This window comes from Rousettus aegyptiacus, unplaced genomic scaffold (genome assembly GCF_014176215.1).
Source record: "Rousettus aegyptiacus isolate mRouAeg1 unplaced genomic scaffold, mRouAeg1.p scaffold_m13_p_2, whole genome shotgun sequence".
Taxonomy (NCBI): Eukaryota; Metazoa; Chordata; class Mammalia; order Chiroptera; family Pteropodidae; genus Rousettus; species Rousettus aegyptiacus.
Genome location: NW_023416295.1, coordinates 55,120,693 through 55,140,612, shown reverse-complemented (window position 1 = coordinate 55,140,612; position 19,920 = coordinate 55,120,693). Strand labels below are relative to the sequence as shown.

Here is a 19,920-nt window from a genome sequence, read left to right as displayed (position 1 = left end):
ACCCATTATATAGAAAATTCCCAATTACTGCTAATCGTATTTATGACTGGGAAGAATTTTTTATTATAATTCTTATCTTTGTATTACCTTTGTGTGGGCATATGGTATAAAAATTGTAAAAATTCTGCCTTTAAAGATCAAATGTTCATTTTACTCATTATATAATCCAGAAAGAGAGAAATAAAGACTGTTGATATTGTTTGGGGTCATTTTCTTATTCTAGGTGTGACTTTGTTAAGATTAGTGGTCAAATGTTTGTTAAGCCCACTCCTCCTAGGGCTAACCTTTATTTCTATTGTATCTGCCTCCTGTAACCCTCCCAGTTTTCATCTACTCAGCCTTGCCTTTGGCTCTTGTTCCTGTGGAGTCTAGTCTGGTCTGACTTTATGGCACTAATTGAAATAACAGATGGCCTAATTGACCCACCCAGACATAGAAATTTTTCTGGTTAGCTGGAGGTGGGTGAATGAGCAGGTATACCATTTAAACATGAGTGTTTAAAAAGGTTATCTTAATCTGACTATAAATTTAAGAAAAAATAAACTACCATCTCATTTCTATATTCTCATTCTGAAGTCATTTCACAACTATTAAAGATAATTTGCTTTCTTTTTTCTCAGCAATTACAATTTTGTTTTTCTATAATTGCAACCACATAGTTTCAGTTGATCTACTGCTAAAAGGAAGGAATTTGCTTAAAGAATAATTTTAAGGGTTATATTTTAGCATTTGTATACATGCATGGGATTACTGTGTTTTTAAAATTATTTTTATGAGACACCAGCAGAATTTGTTGGATTCTTGGGATTGAGAGGTGGTAGTAGAAAGAACATTGAATTAAGAATCAAGACACCTGGGTTCTGCTGTTACATATTTGTATGACCTTGCTCTAACGTTCTATATGAGCATGTCCAATAGAACTTTCTTCAATAATAGAAGTGTTCTGTATCTATGCTATCTAATAAGTGAAGCCACTGTCGAGCACTAGAAATGTGCCTACTGCAACCGAGGAACTGAATTTTAAATTTTAATTAACTTAAATTTAAATAATCACATGTAGTTAGTGGCTATCATATTAGTCAGCATTTTTACATAATGAGTTTGAATTAGAGATATGCTTTATGCTTCTTTACAACATTAGTATTTTTAAAATGTGTTTTGTAATTGAATAACAGAAACTATGACTATGTTTTCTTTTATTAAAGGGAGCATAATTCACTCAAACATATTAAGCGCTCTGACTTCAGACGTATTAATTCAGCAAATACTTTCCCATATGGGAAAGTATTTCCATGGCTTTTATTCTTTTGAAATGTGTAAATAACAGAATTTTAAGTACTTTTTCCTTTCAATTAAGAGAATAACAATTCACCTCAAGTGATAATATACCATTAGAACTTTGTCAGTCATTATAATCACTCCCTTTTGTATATCCTCAACTTCTTTGCTTTCTCTCATGCCATTTACTTGCTTGTCAAAACCACAGCTCTATGCGAATTCAACTTGTTAGTCTTTACCTTCATTAATACATCTGACTGTGGCTGAAGAAAAACATATAATTACACTGACTAATCTCACATAATTTTTGACCACATACCTCAAGTGGGCCCTTAATGTTCTAAGTTCATCCTACTACCTCAGTCCAATTATTCTCTCTAGATGCCATTTCATACTTGTTTTCTCTCCTCAAACCTTCGTTGATCCTTTCTGACCTTCACTCTCAGATGTTGGCTTGCTTTCTACTTCCCTGAGAGCACTATGAAATGATCAAAAAAGAACTTCCACAGACTCGCACCACCAAACCTATCCACCTGCCAGCACCTGCACGCACATACTCCGCCTGCCCATGTGATACTGTTGATGAATTATCCAGCCAGCCTTCCACCTGCATACTAGATCTCATCTCTTCACACTTACTCCAGGCATTACTCCACCGATTCTCCTCTTTCTTTTGCTTTCTTTCATCTGTTCTTGTTTTGTATTATATCATTTTATTAGCATACATTAATTTGTAAATCTTAAAAAAAGAATTCTCAATACCACTACCACTACCAGCTACTCAACCATTTCTTTGTTCCCTCTACAACCAAATGCTACAGAAAAGTTCTCTGTACTACCCACCTCCAATTTCTCTCCTCCAATTCTCGCTTGAACCTACTCCAGTAAGACTTTTGCCTCCATCTTACATGAAAGACAACAAGGAGTTCTGCAATGCTAAAATTCCATGATCAGTTCTCAGTCTGCATTTTATTTAGCCTGTCAGTCAGCAGCATTTGACAGAGTTCATAACTAACTCCCTTTCCTTGATATACTTTCTTTACTTGGCTCTAAAACACCACACTCTTGGCTTTCCTCATGCCTTACCGGTCACCCCTTCCCAGTCTCCTTTTCTGATTCCTCCTCTTCTCTCTGAGTTCTTTATGTTGAAGTAATGCAGGACTTAGTCCTTAGTTCTCTCTCCTCTATCTATACTCACCCTCCTGGTATTATTTTCCAATTTTATAGCTTTAAATCCTCTTCCAGATTGATTTTTTAGCTTGAACTTGTGAGTTATTTATTCAAATGCCTATCCTGTATCTTCACTTGGAAGTCTTATAGTTATCTAAAACTTAACATGTCTAAAGTTTGAACTGAATTGTAGATTGTCTTATTTCTGTACCTGTATACTTCTTTGCATTTATATTAGAAAAGGCACTGTAAGGATTCCTGAACCGTATAAGAAACTGATATTTTCTCAAAATCTATTCCATCTGTACCTTTTCATCTTGGTAGGTGCTAACTCTATCTACACTTAGTTACAGTTGATCAAGCCAAAAACATTTATTGTTTTCTCTTATACTTCACTTCCATTCTGCCAGGAAATACTCTTGGCATTGCCTCCAATATTTATCTTGAATTATACCATTTTTCGCTATTGCTACTGCCAATACCCTATTTCAAGCTACCATCAACTTTCTCCTGGATTCCTGAAATAGCTTCCTAACTGGTCTCCTTGTTTCTACCCTTAGCCCCTAGAATCTGTTCTCAACACAGCAGCCAGAATGATTCCGAGTTAAATCATGCTACTCTTTTCCTTAAAATCCTACACAAGATTCTTCATTTTACTGAGAATAAAAGCCAAATATTTACAATGGTCTCCTAAACCTACACAATCTGGCCTCACTTTACCTGTCAGAAGTCATCTACCACTTTCATGCTTACTCCTCTCCAACCATATTGGCCTCCTTCTTCTTTAAACCCTGCAGCCCCGCTCCTGCCTTAAGACTGTTCCACTGGCTGTTCTCTCTGCCTGAATATGCCCTAGTCATCCTCATGGCTGATTCCCTTGACTCTCTCTATTTTTCCCAAATGACGCTTTCTCATTGACCCTACTGATCCACTCTATTTGTAATAGCCACACCCTCCTTCCAATCACCCACTCCATACCTCAAAGCCCTCCCTTACTCTGCTCTGAATTTGTATTTTTCCATGCTTTTAATCTTTTTAACACATTATAGAACTAGTTTATGTATTTGTTTATTGTTTGCCTCACCCATTAGAATATAAGCCCGCAGGCTTGAACTGTCTACTGGTGTATATTGGTGGGGCCTAGTACTTGACACAAATTGACTCTCAATAAGTATTTGCTGATTGAACTAATAAATTCTTGATTGAACTAATAAATTGTATAATTTAGGTAGTCAAATATCTATTCACCAATTGATTTGTTTTAAAATATAAAAATATATGCATTTCTGAACAAAAAATTTTTCTATATTTTTTCTCAGCATGTTCATCAGTACTATTCATACACACTTGTCTTTCAAAACCCTTTTCCCTTATACAAGATGAATGCTCCTTGAGGAAACATGTTCTTTAAATGGCTAATATCTTTTATGGATTATAATTTACCTTATCAGTGTATAAACTTTTCCATTATACAACAATGAGTTAATTTATCCAGTAAGGAATAATTCCCCAGAAGAACTAAATAATATCACTTGATTTCTGAGACTTGTGGAAGGTAAAGCTAAGAAATGTTTCCCTAGGTGATTGTTACATAGCGAGGGTATTGAGGACCACCCATAAAGGCCTTTACTAATCTGTGTTAATTATTTATCTGTAAAGGCAGTCCCTTTATTAGTTTACACACACCCTTTCTTTTATATTTTAACTTTAGTTCACTGTATCTATTCATATGCCTGGGAAATTGTAAAAGTATGAAGCAATGAACTTTCCTATATGTTTTATGCAATTCAAACCCTGGTTTCCCATGTTTTAAACCTTATACCATTTTATCTAAATGTCCTGTTGTACATAAGATCATTTGATAATTTACTTTTGTTCATCATGTTTACTCACATGTTTACACTATTTTGGAATGGCAGTCAAGTAAAAATTTCAATTATACCACTTAAAATTTTTTTATTCTTTTAAGCACTCTTAAACACAATAGTGTGCTCTAAGATCACGAATGGGTAGGGTTTTCTGATTTTTAAAAATCTCTTTCACTGAGGAGAATATATGGAATAGACCTATGGGTAAACAGCACTTATATAAACTTCAGTTAATTTGTCATTGACTCAATTAGAAGTTTCCTTTTGGATCTCAATAAATCAGAAAGAACCATTTTATAAATCATTACTTGGGTTGGAAGATATTAGCCAAAATCAGAGAGGAAAATACACTTAAAAAATAGCTAATGATATTAGTTTAATGAACAATTGCACTATACTAGGCATATAATACCACTATAACTAACACCTCCTCACATCAACCTACCCCAACCCTGGTCTCTTTGTCCCTTTCTCTTATTCTTCTTCATAGATCTAGCTCTACCTGATATATAGTTTAGTTGTTTGTCTCCACTAATAGAATGCTTTTTCTTGCTCATCTTTGCATATCTAGCATCCATAACAATAAATGGCACACACTAGGTACTTGACAAATGTTAACTGAAAGAATTAATAAATGTCCTCATTTAATTCTCTCAGCCACACTGATAGGTATAAAGCTTTAGGAGACTAGATAACTTGTTAGAGGTCATATAGCAAATCAGTAACAGAGCCTGGGTTCTTAGCCACTCTGCATACTGCCTCAAGGGAAAAATTTTGTGTCATTTACAACTAGCACCTGAAATTAAAGACAAAAACAAAATACTTTCCACAGGAGAAGAGAAAGATACCTGCTGTACCAAATGGAACAGCAGCTCACGGGGAAGCAGAGCCCCACGGAGGACATAGTGGACCTGAACTCCAGCGAACTGGAAGGTTAGTAAAAAACACTTTTATGAGACTTCGAAAACCAAATGATGTTCTCGTGTGTCAGGAATTGCTGTTTTGAGATAAAAAAAATTTTTAATACTTGAATACCTATGCTTTGGAGGTAAAAATGCCAATTAATTTTATTTCTCTGTAGTTACTGATTATCTTTACTGTTCAACCAGAACAACGTATATACCATTTCATTTTATCTTACCCTATCTTTCATTTTGCTGTGCATAAAATGCATTTACAGATCCTTAGAATAAATAAGAAAACTGTCAGTTGCCCCTTCCTAAGAGCCCGTTGAAAGCTTCAAGTTCAAGATGGAAATAAAAATAAATATCAAGAACTCAGTCTTATAGTCTCTCATTACATGCCAGTAAGATGTATATAATAGTATTTTTTATTTTTACGGTTGTAATTTGAAAGAGCTATATGATTTATTTTTCTAATCACACATCTTTGACGAGATGAAAGCTTCAATTTATTTCTTAAATGGTTCTTTATGGTTTTTTGACAGCTTGTCTCTCTCCAAGCAATGTGTGAGCAGAAAATCAGAAACCCTTGGGTGGGTCTCTCTTCAGAGAATAAGTGCACACAGCCTCCATTATAATTGAAGGCAATTGCAAAGGGTTTGCAGGATTGGTGCTCCCCTCCCCTCAAGGCTGTTTCCTGTACTGCTTTCTCTGTGTCCTCTAAACTGACTTTCCAGTTCCTGACAACTCTGTGTATTTTAATCCTCCTTTGTTCTCTCCCTTTATCTATGTGTTGTATCTGAGGAAATGTCATTTAACGTCTTCCTCAGGCTCCATACCTAATTTGATATGGTTCAAACAATTTTTTCCTCTTCCCTTTATTAGAAGCATTGTAACACCTTCTGTTTGCTTTCATATTTTCAAATGCTGTCTTTTTATTTTTGGTGGTAATGTTTTTCTCTCTCTCAGGTGTAACGTGCCACATAGCTTAGATTTTTTTCGAAGTTCACTTTTCCTTACTGCTTCCTAAATCCTCCCAGGTCACCAATATCCGGTATCTTCGCTTCTTCAGAGTTCTTCCACAGATTCTGTTGCTGACATGGCTTGAAGTATCCATTACTCATCTGCTCTCCTGGAGTTGCTGGTGTACACCTGGGCTGCTCTTGCACTGTTCTCTGTAATGACTTCCCACTTCCGGATTTAGATTTTTGCTGTTAAAAGCACATTTATTACACAGTAATATAAGCTATTTAGGCTAACGTATGCTCTAATAAGTAGTTGGAAAACAATGGTCTACTAGAAAATGCTATCAAACCTATACATATTAACTACTAATTATTAGTTTATAACCACCTCCACTTCTTTTAAGGATTAGGTGGGATATAAATCATAAATGAATGAATAGACTATTTGATTAAATCTGCTTTGTATTGACTTTGAAAATTTAACAAATCATTCAGAAATGATCTCCGAAATTTAAAAAATTCATATTTTTGTATGTGTGTGAATTTCACAGGTTCTCTGCAAGTGTCTCTGAGTTTTAAATGTCCTTTTTTTTCAATTGAAAATTTACCCTCTCAACCTCTTCTACTCCATATCCCTCTGATGGAAGCAATCATTAGGAAAACAGACTGAGTTTATCACACATAATAGTAAGGTAGTTACTAATATGTTATTATTGTGTGTATGTCAGTCAAATCAGGGAATTAAAAATAATAGTCAAAATTGTTAGTTATACATGAATATGTACATTTTTAAGGAGAAGCGAATTTGTTTTTCAAGAGAACAATCATTTTTGAGATGATTGTTAGATTGCAAATGAATATTTCTGTTTAGAAAATAATTAACAGAACTTTAATATTTTTGCATAATTTAAGTATATTTAACATACTGGCAGAATATTGGAACATAATCTTTTTTTTAACCTCTGCATAGGAACTTAAGCATAGTCTTATTCATTTTAATATGGCATTTTTATTCTATGGAGCACAAAGAGGTTTTTAGTAGTCCGGTGTTAAGTCTGCATGTTATTATTTAATGTTTAAGGAATGAGAATACCTATTCATTAATGTTCTCATTTCTAATGGATTAAAAAAATTAGGGTTTTCAAATTTTTGGCAGCATTTCACAGTTTATTACTGTTCCTCTCCCCTACCCCCTAAAAACTCTTTCAAGTGTTTTAGTGTAGTTTTTGGATATATTTGAAATAAATGAGTTTATACCAGTAAGGTCATTATTGTCTTGCGAATGATAGGCATTGAGATATATTTAGGCAATAGTGGATCACAATCAATGGTTATAAGGGCCTCCTCCTGGCCGCCTAAAACTGAAAATTGTCTCCTTCACAAGGCCATTTAGGTGCCTGCCTGGAACAATATCTTGTGAGGGATTTTTTTTGGCAGAGTAGGAGCCATGATTAAACGCTATTTTCTCTCTAGGGTGATGTTCACTATTGAATTATATAAAAGCCAGTTTACCCTCTCCCCTTCACTTTCTGCTATGCTAAATGAAATATAAACAATTAGAAAATACTGCCAACAATTCAGGGTGATAGACTTGAGTTTAAGAGTAGGTTGATGTAGAAGTGGCACAGAAATTAGAGTAATTCTAAATCTTATTATTTGAAATTTGATTGATAAACAGCTCTGAACCTTGTTTGAGAGAACCTGGGATTTTGAGGTTGTTGATGATATTTGGTTAGGAATTGAGGAAACACAGTGGTGCAAAGCCATCCATGTAGATCATGATAATATTGGGTCTCATCTCTGCTGATGGAAAACGTATACTGTGACCTGGCAACAAAGCAAATAAGCATTTTGATTTGTATGTTTTTATATTTGGATTTCACTATTGTGTTTTCCCTCTATCTTAGGATTTTTGGGGGACTTATTTTAGATATCAAAAGAAAAGCTCCATACTTCTGGAGTGACTTCAGAGATGCTTTCAGCCTGCAGTGCTTAGCATCTTTTCTATTTCTCTACTGCGCGTGTATGTCTCCTGTCATCACGTTTGGAGGACTGCTGGGAGAAGCAACTGAAGGTCGTATAGTATGTATTATGCTTTTCTCTGAACTTGGAAATTAATCAGTTTTTAAGATAAGTGAGAATTTAGTTTTAGATTCCTTTACGAGGAGAGATTTGATGTATGGTCTGGCAAGTAACTTCATATGAATTTCCTGTTTGGCTAGTGGAACTAATAATCTGGTAGTGGAATATCTCAGGACAATTAATTCTGAGTCTTATGAAAGCTTCTGATCTTATCCCTGGCCCCCAACCCTAGGCTATGGTTCTTACCTCACAAGAGGTCCATTTCCTATATATGTAGGCCGTGCTTCTGTCCAGAAACTTATCATGAACATACGTAAACTTTTATTAAGCAAAAGAAAAGCGAGATAAGGAAAGTGGAGAAGACACATCCCCATTCACTACCATTTATTTCCTGTTGACTGCCTGTCTCTTTTTTTTTATCCTCCCCACATCTTGTCCCAGATTGCTAGCCTTTTTGTAGCAAAGAAAAAATGGTATACCCATGTATTTTAAACATTTTCTCCCTAACTATAATGGCTGCCTGTACAGCTTAGATAATGGAATCATTTATATCTCTACACAGAGTGCAATCGAATCTCTCTTTGGAGCCTCCATGACTGGGATAGCCTATTCTCTCTTTGGTGGACAGCCTCTTACCATATTAGGCAGTACAGGACCAGTTTTGGTGTTTGAAAAGATTTTGTTTAAATTTTGCAAGTAAGTGTTACATACTTTTGGCCCTAGCCCCTTTCTATTTCTCTACTGTATCTAACTTCTCCCAACATCACATTCGGAGGTTGCTGGGAGAGGTGGAAGTGGCTGATTAGATTTAGTTTGCCATTTTTGTGTCTCCATGGAAATAAAGGAAAAGTGAAAGATTTGTGTATGTTTTATAATGTTTGTAAAAAATTATATTTAGTTTTCAACACTGAGAACCCCTTTTAGTTTTATCCCCTTAGATGTTCCCTTTAGATGAAGTCTTGAGTTTAGATCCTCATGAGATGTGAATCTTATTTACTTTCACTTTCTGAATTAGATTTATTTACATCTGATTTAAATGGTGGCAAGCTGTTAAATGTCCTTCTTTCTGCATTTTTTTTTCTCCTCCTAGAGAATATGGACTGTCATACTTGTCTTTAAGAGCAAGTATTGGACTTTGGACCGCAACCCTATGTATCATACTTGTGGCCACTGATGCAAGCTCCCTTGTCTGCTATATCACCCGATTTACTGAAGAAGCTTTTGCTTCTCTTATTTGCATCATTTTCATTTATGAAGCCCTAGAGAAGTTGTTTGAACTCAGTGAAGCATATCCAATCAACATGCACAATGATTTGGAACTCCTGACGCAATACTCGTAAGTACCATTTATTTCCCGCTGTTGGCTGTGGGGCCTTTCTTTTTACAAATATTGCTTTTGTTATAAGAAATATGAGGGACTTACTCGGCAGCTAGAGTGCCTTAAATTGATTCATGACCTAAATCCTGGACTCTCAACTGAAAAGGATGTTAAGTCATTTAATCAGCCGCTCATCTGATTCACGAATTCTTAACATAACAACTCTCTGTCAGGAATGTCTTTTTGGAGTTCTATTTGTTGGGAATTTCCTATTAAGTAAATAATAGTGGACCAAGATCAACTTTACTGTACAGAGAGATTTCGTTTTTCTAAAAGATATATGATTTTGGTCTTTTAGCGCCTTTCTAATTTACAATAATATAAAGAAACACTGAAAATACAAACTTGCAGATTTAGAGCAGTGAGGTAAAAGAGATTCACTGGGTCTGAATTGTATTAGCTTGATGCTTGAAAATATGATAAAAACATAAACAAAAATCATGGAATTGAAATGTAATATTGCTTTCAGAATGTACAACATTTACAATGGAACTATTTAGGTATTGCCTACTGAAGTTGAAATTACAGTTTAGTATTAAAGATGAAATTGGACCTATTGCTTGCTCTTTCTAGTTTTAGTATGCCAGCAGTTTGGAATTTCTCTAAGGCTGTGATTGCAGAGTATATGTGAACATTATATTACTCCTTTCTTTGATTTAATTTTAGGATTTTTTTGTTGCACTAATATATACATTTTTATACAGCAAATATTTGAAGCAGTATGTTCTTTATGAGGCAGTTATAACCTTTGGTATCAACACCAATGCTCATATAAACTACTTAGATATGGCCGCAAATCCTTTTAAGATTTATTATGTTTATTATTAGAACAAGTTGAAATTGTTGGAATCAGACCAAAATAGTGCACTGTTATAATTTTGTTAAGATTGATGTAATGACACAGTGTTGAAAATAATGTGATTTTTAGTACTTGACTTTTTCTTGGTCTTTAGAGATAGCTTTAAACAGTATACCTCTATTTTTGGACGAGAAACATCAGAGTGGAAACATAAAATAACTTTCCCAATAAAAGCAAATAATGAGGGTGTTGTGAATAGGGTTGATAAGGGGATGAGGGAGGTGTCAGGGACATTCGGAAAGCAGGCAGATGGGAAGAGCAGTTTGATCTCAATGATGGATTACAGTGATATTTGCCTTTTCACATCTTCAATTGAAAAATGAGTGATGTTCTCTAATTTGGATATCCTTGCTGGGATTTATACTTGTCTCTGCTTGGATTTTCAAACCTACTACTTGCTAGACACTATGCTAGGTGCTGGGGATATCACAAATAATATTCTGTTCTCAGTGAACTTCCAGTTTAATAGGGAATGTAAACGAACAGAAAACATGAAATAAGTACTGCGTTAGGGATTGATACAGAATGTCACAGTACCACATCAGAAGAGCAGAGAAGACTTTAGGTTCAGAGAAGACTTCCTGGAGGGAGTGACAAAGAAGACCAAAATATCAGTAGACATCAAAATATCAGGAGGTGCGGAGAAATAGGGTAGGAGAGCGGTTCAAATGGAGGGAATGGCAAAGGCCTGGTTACAAGAAATTTATTAATGCTTTAAAATATTTGTCCAAAGTCATATAGACAGTGGTAAATAAGAAATTAGTCTCAGGCTTTATGACTCTGATGTAATTTTCAGTACACTGACGAATACAATTGATAGCTCTCCAAAAGAAACAATGTGGGACCAAAACAACAAGTAAAAGCCAAACTATTCTGTTTGAAGTGGTGAGGAGGCACCACTTGTCCACCGTTGCAGCTGTTCCCTGAATTCTCAGTGGCAGCTTCTTGGGTACTCCGGATTGAGAAACAAAGTTTAAAATTTCCTATTCTAGAAAGGAAAAAGACAAGAGAAGCAAGGACTGAGCTCTGGATAATGGTCACAGCTTGAAGGTAGATGAATGAAAAAAAAAAATGTAACAAATAGATTAAAAAAATAAGCAAAAGGCATCAGAAAAGAAGAAAAATATGAATAATATCAGATTGTAGAAGACAAGGGCAAGATTATATCAAGAAATCTTTAGAGAGACCTGGTATAAAGATCAAACAGTATAAGGAAAAGAGATCATTGTTAACTTTAGGAAGCAGTATTTGGGTCGGGAGGAGAGGCAAGACTAGAAGCCAGTTTGCAAAAAATTAAGAAGGGAGTAGGTGGTAAAGAAATAGAGAAAGTATGCGTAGGCCACTTTGGTGTCAAAGAAAGTGGAAAACAGAGCCTGCTGGAGAGGATGATGAGATCACAAGAATGATAATTTGTGATAGAAAAGAGCTGTGTGTGTTATAAATGAGGGCATAGAGGCAGAGGAAAAAGATATTAGAGATGATGGAGACAGAGTGGGTAAACATGAGATGGGGACCTTCTTTCCAGTAGTCAAAAAGTGATGAGATCAATACAATTGTGGGGTTTAGTAAGACAAATTCTCAGAGGATAATTTGAGAACAAAACAGCTTGATTTGCCCATGATTCCTGCCTATCATGGTAATCAAGAGGAGAGTGAAACAGGTTCTGACTTCCTTAATGTTTTCATCTCTGCTTTTTAAGAAAAGATGTCTACCAGTTTAAGTTAAAGTTATGCATTATCACAGCATGATACCTAATTATTTGAAGGCTGAGCAGGAATGTATGCTAATCACTGTTTACCATTTCACTAGTACACTTCTTAACCAAAATTAGAGAAGTAGGAGGGATGGCAAGACTGGTTCATCTGGATGGGTAGTGAGGTTTTTGTGTTACCTGGTCCTGAAATGCATGTAAGAGAAACACGGAGAATAAGTTTCCCGGGGAAAACTGCACTATATTCTGTTTAGTTTCATACCACGATTCACTAGTTTCTTGTACCACTCACATTGTTTACATGAATCTGATCATATATTGCCATTATGTGCTCTTTGGCAAAATTAAACCAATCTTTTTTGCTATGCATACAATGCACATATTTATTAGCATACTTTCAGTCATGTGCATTACAAAGAATAAATGTCATTGCTAACATTAATGGCTAATCTCAATGACAGTAATGAGATTAATGTATTATATAATCTCACACTTTTGCACAGAACATTTTTTTAGTTTCGTGAAGTTCACATGACACTTCTGGTGGTTTTATTGTTCTTGTCACTGTGACCTAATCAGTTGAAAGTATCATTATATTCATGCTTGCTTAAAGTTTTCTACTGATGTTGTTAGCCTTATGCTCTCACAGTTTTTATGAGGCAAATTCTTCAAAATTGTCATAGTTAGGAAGCAGTATAAATGAGATTGCAACCTTTATATAACTTAACATGCATATGTTTACATGTATTTTGCTTAGATGTAAGATATTGAAAAAGAGGCATCATATTTAGTATCTACATTTCAAATATTCTTTATAATCAGGTCTCCTATATTCTGATTTCCTTAAATTTATACTTTTACCAACCCAATCACGAAATGCCTTTGATTTCTTTAAGACTTTCCTAGTTCTTCTGGCATCATGTTCTTATAATGTGGTAATACGTAGACCTTATATTTAAAGCTATAAGCTTTTCTTTCATTGTGCCAAGAGCAAGTGTCAAGATAATCAATTTAGTTTCAAGAATATACACATTATACCAGATGATCAAGCTGAATTTGTCAAGTTAGTAATAAGTAATGAGTCTGTGGAAATAACTTTTTCTAGGTTGCTTTGATTTTAAGAAATGGTAAAAATAGAATAAAGCATTCTGGTTATGTAAGATGAAATGTTCCTTCAATATATTGTAATATTCTAAAACACTCAAAGCAGCTAGCTAAAGGAAGATTAGTGTCGTTTTAACTCTTTGCAGTTGATTGGGTCAAAGCAATGAACAGGCTTTGACTATTATACCAGTTTCCAATATATTAGCCGACTGGAGTTGAATAATATTGAATGATTACCAAGCTGTTAGAAAACATGATCTTACTACTAGGTCTCACCCACCACATCTCCTCGTTGATTTTTCCAGGCCCCAGCCCTCTCTACATAACCCTAGACAGTGATCTGTTCTGGATAAATGTTATTTACTGACTTTATATTTATAGAAGAATTTTTTTCTCGTTTCCTCAACTAAATTTGAGCCTCCTTTAAAGTAGAACACATGTAACAATTTTATCCCCTGTAGTCCCATCATCATACTATACAATATGGTAGTATTTAATGCATATTGATTAACTGAACTAATTGACATCACCTGACCCATCTTGTTTGACAAGACAATTGTACTCTTTTACAGTATCTTTAACAGTACTTTTACAAATTTCAGCTAGAGGTTTTGAATAAACTTTAAATGTTATGAGAATATTAATATGGAGTAGAAATATATAAACTGGATTCATAAAATGAGTTACGACTGAAATTTAGACAGGGTGCCAATGCGGCGAAGTCATCTGGAAGAACGAACAGCAGCAGGATTGCATCCGTTAGCAGAACTCCGAAGAAAGAAGATGGAAGGGAAGTTGTAGTTCATTGACCTTTTAGCAGTCACTAGTCAAAAGATAAAGAATAAAACTCAGATTTAGAGAAAACCCTGTGCCTTTTTTAAATCAAATTTTTTACTACTAAATTTATTGCAAATTGCTTGCAACATAACTTTATAATTGTATCTTTATATATTTATTTGTGTAATGTGTGTGTAACTCTACTAGATTAATCTTTGTAATGCTATAATATATATTAGGCAGGCACACCTTTGTACCCCCTGTACCAGCAAAATGCTTGGCACATATCATAAAATGAACATGTGTCTTCACATTTTTACATTTCTGAAAAAATGCTTCTTAGAAATGATATGCACATTTAACATAGGGTTTTTCCTCTTTTAAAAAGATGATATTAAAAAAATAGATTATCCGACACCTTTGAATCAAATAAATATAATAGTAGGCACTCAATAAGTATTATTCAGTAAATAAACTTCTGATAATCCACCGCACTGTTAATTCTTAATCCACTTACTTTGTTTTCTGTTCTTCCTTTTGAACTAAATTCTTATTTTAATAATAGTCTTATCTTCAGTAGCAATAGTATTTAGTATAAATTTATTATGTACATGTCTTTTTCTCACTGTTTCTAATGGATTATGAGTCTTAGGTGTACAAAATTAATGTCTCTTCATCTTTCTGCCTCCAGAGAGCAGGGGTTGGTAGATACCAGTAAGCCTTTGTTAAGTAAGTGTCTTTCAATAATGTTACTTCTCAGATCCACCTTTAGCTACTATTTTCCTTCCTTGTAACTATAGATTTGCAAACGTTAAATAGACCTATCTTTCATACTTTCTTGTCAAATAACTATGAAATAGCAGAAATTTATATGGATATCCAATATTAGCAGGAGAGTGCTAAGCAGGAATTAACGGTTCTTCTTTAAGATGCATTACATGGCGGTAAGTCATGTGGCTTTATATAAAATACACAGTATTTCACTTACTTGAGATGTGATGGCCATTCTCAAGAGAAACGATTAGTAGAAGGCTTATTTTTTCCAAAAAATTTCATTTTGCTATCCAAAAGAATGAAGCACTCAAATATATTTTTTTAAGATTATAAAAGCAAGAAACGTTTTACCCATAGTTCCCTATAAATGTTTGTTTAATATTTATGTCCATATGTGCAGTCGAAATATGTGGTAACATGTACCCCCCATCGTTGCCTTTCTGAGACACTTTGGAGCATAATTTTCCTGTAGTCAGTGAGATCATCCAGCTACTTAATATTTCTTCCAACCACTAGAATTTTAAAATTTCTTCAAAGTACTGTTTCTCAACCACTGATTCACATACACTAAGAGAAAAGCAGACAAAACTTAAATAGACAACAGTTGTTTTTTTTTTAAATCAAGTATTCATAATAAAGTGTTCTTCCAAAAATTCTACTGGACTTTTATATCCTTCAAACCCACTGTAAATGAAAAAGATAATGAATAATGAAAGCGTGTAGATATTCGATAGAACAGACAGAAATACATAGCTATACAAAATTTCAAACCATTGCTCTAGCAACTATCTAGCAGTTTTAGTTTCTAAATATTAATTAAAATACATTTATTAAAGATTTAATATTTAAAACTAAATTTTTTAAAATTAACAATTTTTCTTTAAAAAGCAAATTTTAAAGTAATAATTTTTCTTTAAAAAGGCTATGAATATACCGCTTTATGTTTACTGAAATCCTATTGAGCAGATAAGATATATTTTATAGAACAAGTTCATGACTTATGACTTACCAATAAAATAAAATAAAGCATAATGAGGAGTAGAGCCACTTTTCTTAATGTTATGCTTTCTCTATTAGATAGTGTGATCTCATTCTGCCATTCAGCTCTGCCATGAATCCTCTATGAGATTAGTATAATGCCACTGTTGACATTTTGTATATGATTTGATAATTTTACTTAGGGTATCCGCCATTCCTACTGGGAAATTTTGAGCAAATTATTCTCGTTCATGTTAAATGTTGCTACATTATTCATCCATTGCTGAATATTTTAAGTGTCACTTCTACATACTTTAGAATATTAGTCATGCTAAATGAATGCTTAGAGACATTGCTAATAACTTATTTTCGAGGAAGAAACACTTTCCTTTAACTATGGAAATTAATATGTTAATTGCTCTGAACAGTATTTCTACTAGATATTTGTAAAACAAGCCAAATTCAGTTAGCTTAGTATGCTTTTTTATTTGTAAATTCAGTTCTTGTAATATAAGGTGTTCAGCTTATGCACTTTACATTTATTGTTTAACAAACATGAAACATCAAGTGAAGAAGTATATATAACTCAGTTTTCATACACCACCCAAAAAACTGTCTTAGTAAAGACTCTCTCTGCAAGGCTGTTCAAATATTATGTGAAGAGCAACAAGATATATTCTGTAAATGAATGCTCATTGCGAGTCTCAGTGAGGTTTGTGTCCTGGCCAGTTCTGCTTCTTCTACTCACTCTACTATGTTGCTCATCTCTTTATTACATAGGTAGCTGGTGCCTTCACAATCTATAAGAACTTGCTTTAGAGATAATTACTAGGAGACTAATTTCATTTCTTCCAAAAAAATGTTCATTTTGATATTTAAAAGAATTAAGTACCTGTTGTTGTTGTGTTTTTTTTCCCCCTTTATAAAAGCAGATTTTAGGGAAAGGTGGGATGGTTCTAGTCACTCTGAAATCATATCACTTGGCGTTTTAGGTTGAATTGTGTTTCCCCAAAATTCATATGTGTAAGCCTTAACCCTCAGTACCATGGAATGTGATTATATTTGGAGATAGGACTTTAGAGAGATCATTAAGGTTAAATGAGGTCATGTGGCTGAGTCCTAATCAAATGTGACTAGTATCCTTATAAGAAGAGGAAATTTGGATACACAAAGAGACACCAGGATGCACATGCACATCGAAAGGACCTTGTGAGGTCACAGCAACAGAGTGGCCATCTGCACACCAAAGAGAGAGGCCTCAGAAGAAATGAACCCTGCTGGCACTTCGATCTCACACTTCCGGCCTCCAGAACTGTGAGGAAATAAATTTTTGTTGTTTAAGCCCCCCAGTGTGTGTCATTTTGATATAGCAGCCCTACCAAACTAATATACTAAGTAACTCTTATAGTTTAGACCTATTTATGTGTAAAGTTATAAGAGCAAACTCTCATCTTGCCCCCTGTTTATGGAAATTCTCTTTTTAGCTATTCAGATGAAAAAAAAAAACCATGGATTTATTCTTGACTACTCTCCTAGATGAACAGTTCATAAAGGGAGGGGATTTAGTCTGATTCGATCACTGTTTCCCAGCGTCCAGATCAATTCCTGGTACAAAGTCGATGTTCAATGACTATTTGTTGCATAAATGAATGAATGCTGAATGTATATATTCTCTATTAAGAGCTAAAAAATAAACTGAGGCTCAGGAGGATTTATACTTTGCCCACATGGGACAACTAGGACCAAAATCTAAGATATCTAACACTTAGTTGGACATTTTTGGCACCGTACTTCATTGTAGGCCACTGATTTGTCCCAAGTAATTTTTATGATTAATATTTAGAATATGGGAGAGTTTGGATAAATTATTATTTTATTTAGATCTCTTAGATATTACCTTCAAGCAGTTTTAAATTGCTTACAGAAAATAAACATAACAACAAGGGGTTTAAAACAAATGTTGGAATAATATGCTTACAAGGTAAAATGGATTCTTATTTTAGAGCTCATTAGAACATAAAAGTGCTTGTTTTGATTATAACAATTTCCCATTAATAAGTATATAACAAGGAAAGGAAAAAAATATTGACTAGAGATGAGCATCAATAAGATGCTGCATCTTATTGAAGCCCCACTTTATCTTCTTATTTTAAGAAGCTTGGTTATAACTTGGCTTAAAAGGTTGGGATAGAAATGTCTGCCTTTATCCTAATCAGTGTCCTTGGGTAAGCCCCTAAGAGCATCCTTGTAGAGGGTGTCCTAATCCCCCCAAATAGGAAGTACATGAGAAATATATAGGGAATGAGAGGTCTAGTAGAATAGACCAAACTTATAATACTTTGGGGACAGAAGAAAAGGTTTAGAGAAAGGAAGACTTGTTTTCTCTGCATATTTGGAAGTGTTCAACTTGCATTTCATGTTTGCATTATTTTGTAATTTCTTTCTAAGGGTAAGTTTTATGATGGGAAATTTAAGTGCTAAGACACGTTATAGGATGAGCTAATTAAGGGCCAGGTGGTGCTCTTCAAATCAGTTCTCTTGTAACCAAATTTATTTTCTATTTTAAGAAAATAGCAATCTTCAAAATTCAAAAGTAGAATATAGCAAAATGTTGAAGGTATAATAAGTAGATTTACCATTCTGGTCATACATTCTCTTACTCTATTGGCTCATTTCTTCAACATTCGTTGATCTTCTTTGTATTGTGTTGACACTGATAGTATGAAAATGAATATGATGTGGTTTTTATTCTTAGGGAGCTAAGTGGCTATCAACAGGGTTCAGAGATGTGCTTTGTGCATAGTGGCTACACATAAAATATATATTTTTTTGAATCTATAAATGAGGAGGGAGCTAGAGGCAATGCATAGTTAAATGATTCAACATGGAGTAATATATATTTATACTAGATACATGAGTGATGGCATAGGGGAAGAAATAACAAACTATCCTGGAAGGCTGGGAAGCATTCATAGAAGAAATAAACCCTAAGTTCTTACTTTATCTCTGTTGTACCTGTCACTTGAATTTATTATTATAGCATATCTATGCATTTTTCTCTCTTCATTGCATCTATGAGTTCTGCATAAGCAGGTCATAATTAAAGTTGAGGGTGTACTTAGGTAGATAGAAAGGACTCCTGGGATCAATTGGTAGAGAACCTTAAAATTTATAAATTTATCTGGTAAAAAGGTCATGGATATAATGACAAAGCTCCAGGAAGAATTATGTCACCATAGATTAGAAGGTGATCATAGGAAGTGGAACAAGGAGCCATAACATAGCTGTGGAATGTTTAAATCCTCATTATTAACTAAGACAATGATAATGGGAAGAAAGCAAACAAATTTGAAAAACAAAAGGAAAGCAAAATTTGGTATGCTTACATTCACTCAACAAATAAATATTTAGTGTCTTTCAATTTCTAGGAGCTATGACAAAAACTTACTTTTATGATTTTATTTAAACCTCACAATAACACAATAACCTGTGGAACAAGTGTTACCCTTGCTTAATAGATGATCAATCTGAGACTAAGAATTTGCCCATTATCACATAACCAATGAATGGTAAATTAAGGTCAAACTTTCTCCTATGATTATTAAAATAAAAGTGAAGGATTACTATTATTATTATTACTTCTTAAAGGCAGGGACTGTCATATATTTCTATGTAACCCTACTAGCACTTAGCATAGTACTTCTATAAAATAATTTTAAACTGTTAAGTCAATGAATGAACAAACAAGACTGCCCACTATGTGCCAGAGTATAAAAGTGACAACATTGATGAGGGCTCTGTCCCCATGGATCATGTTACCTACTGAAAGAATTAGACACTAAATATTATACAATCATTACTTAATTATAGTTGACTTAAGTTCTATCACATGTGATAGAGTCCCATGAGAGTGAGAAATACTTCCAAAGTTATGTATGTAGAGGCACAATAGAGGATCTCACTGTATGAACGAGGATGATATTCAGATGAGAAAAAGATTAGGAAGGATTTAATGGAGAGAGTATTTATATTTTTAGTATTAGCTATTAGTGAAAACTACTTTCTTCATAGTAT

General features: G+C 34.1%; 1 protein-coding gene across 8 annotated transcripts in view; it reads left to right on the top strand.

Annotated features, from left to right (window-relative positions):
* Positions 1-19,920, top strand: part of SLC4A10 (solute carrier family 4 member 10) — a 235,689-nt gene that overhangs the window by 162,487 nt on the left and 53,282 nt on the right. For all 8 annotated transcript variants that reach the window (XM_036236083.1, XM_036236080.1, XM_036236085.1 and 5 more), the window contains 4 exons: positions 5,149-5,249; positions 8,091-8,265; positions 8,828-8,961; positions 9,356-9,601. In XM_036236083.1, the coding sequence (XP_036091976.1) occupies positions 5,149-5,249; positions 8,091-8,265; positions 8,828-8,961; positions 9,356-9,601 (656 nt within the window). The remainder of the gene's footprint in view (positions 1-5,148; positions 5,250-8,090; positions 8,266-8,827; positions 8,962-9,355; positions 9,602-19,920) is intronic.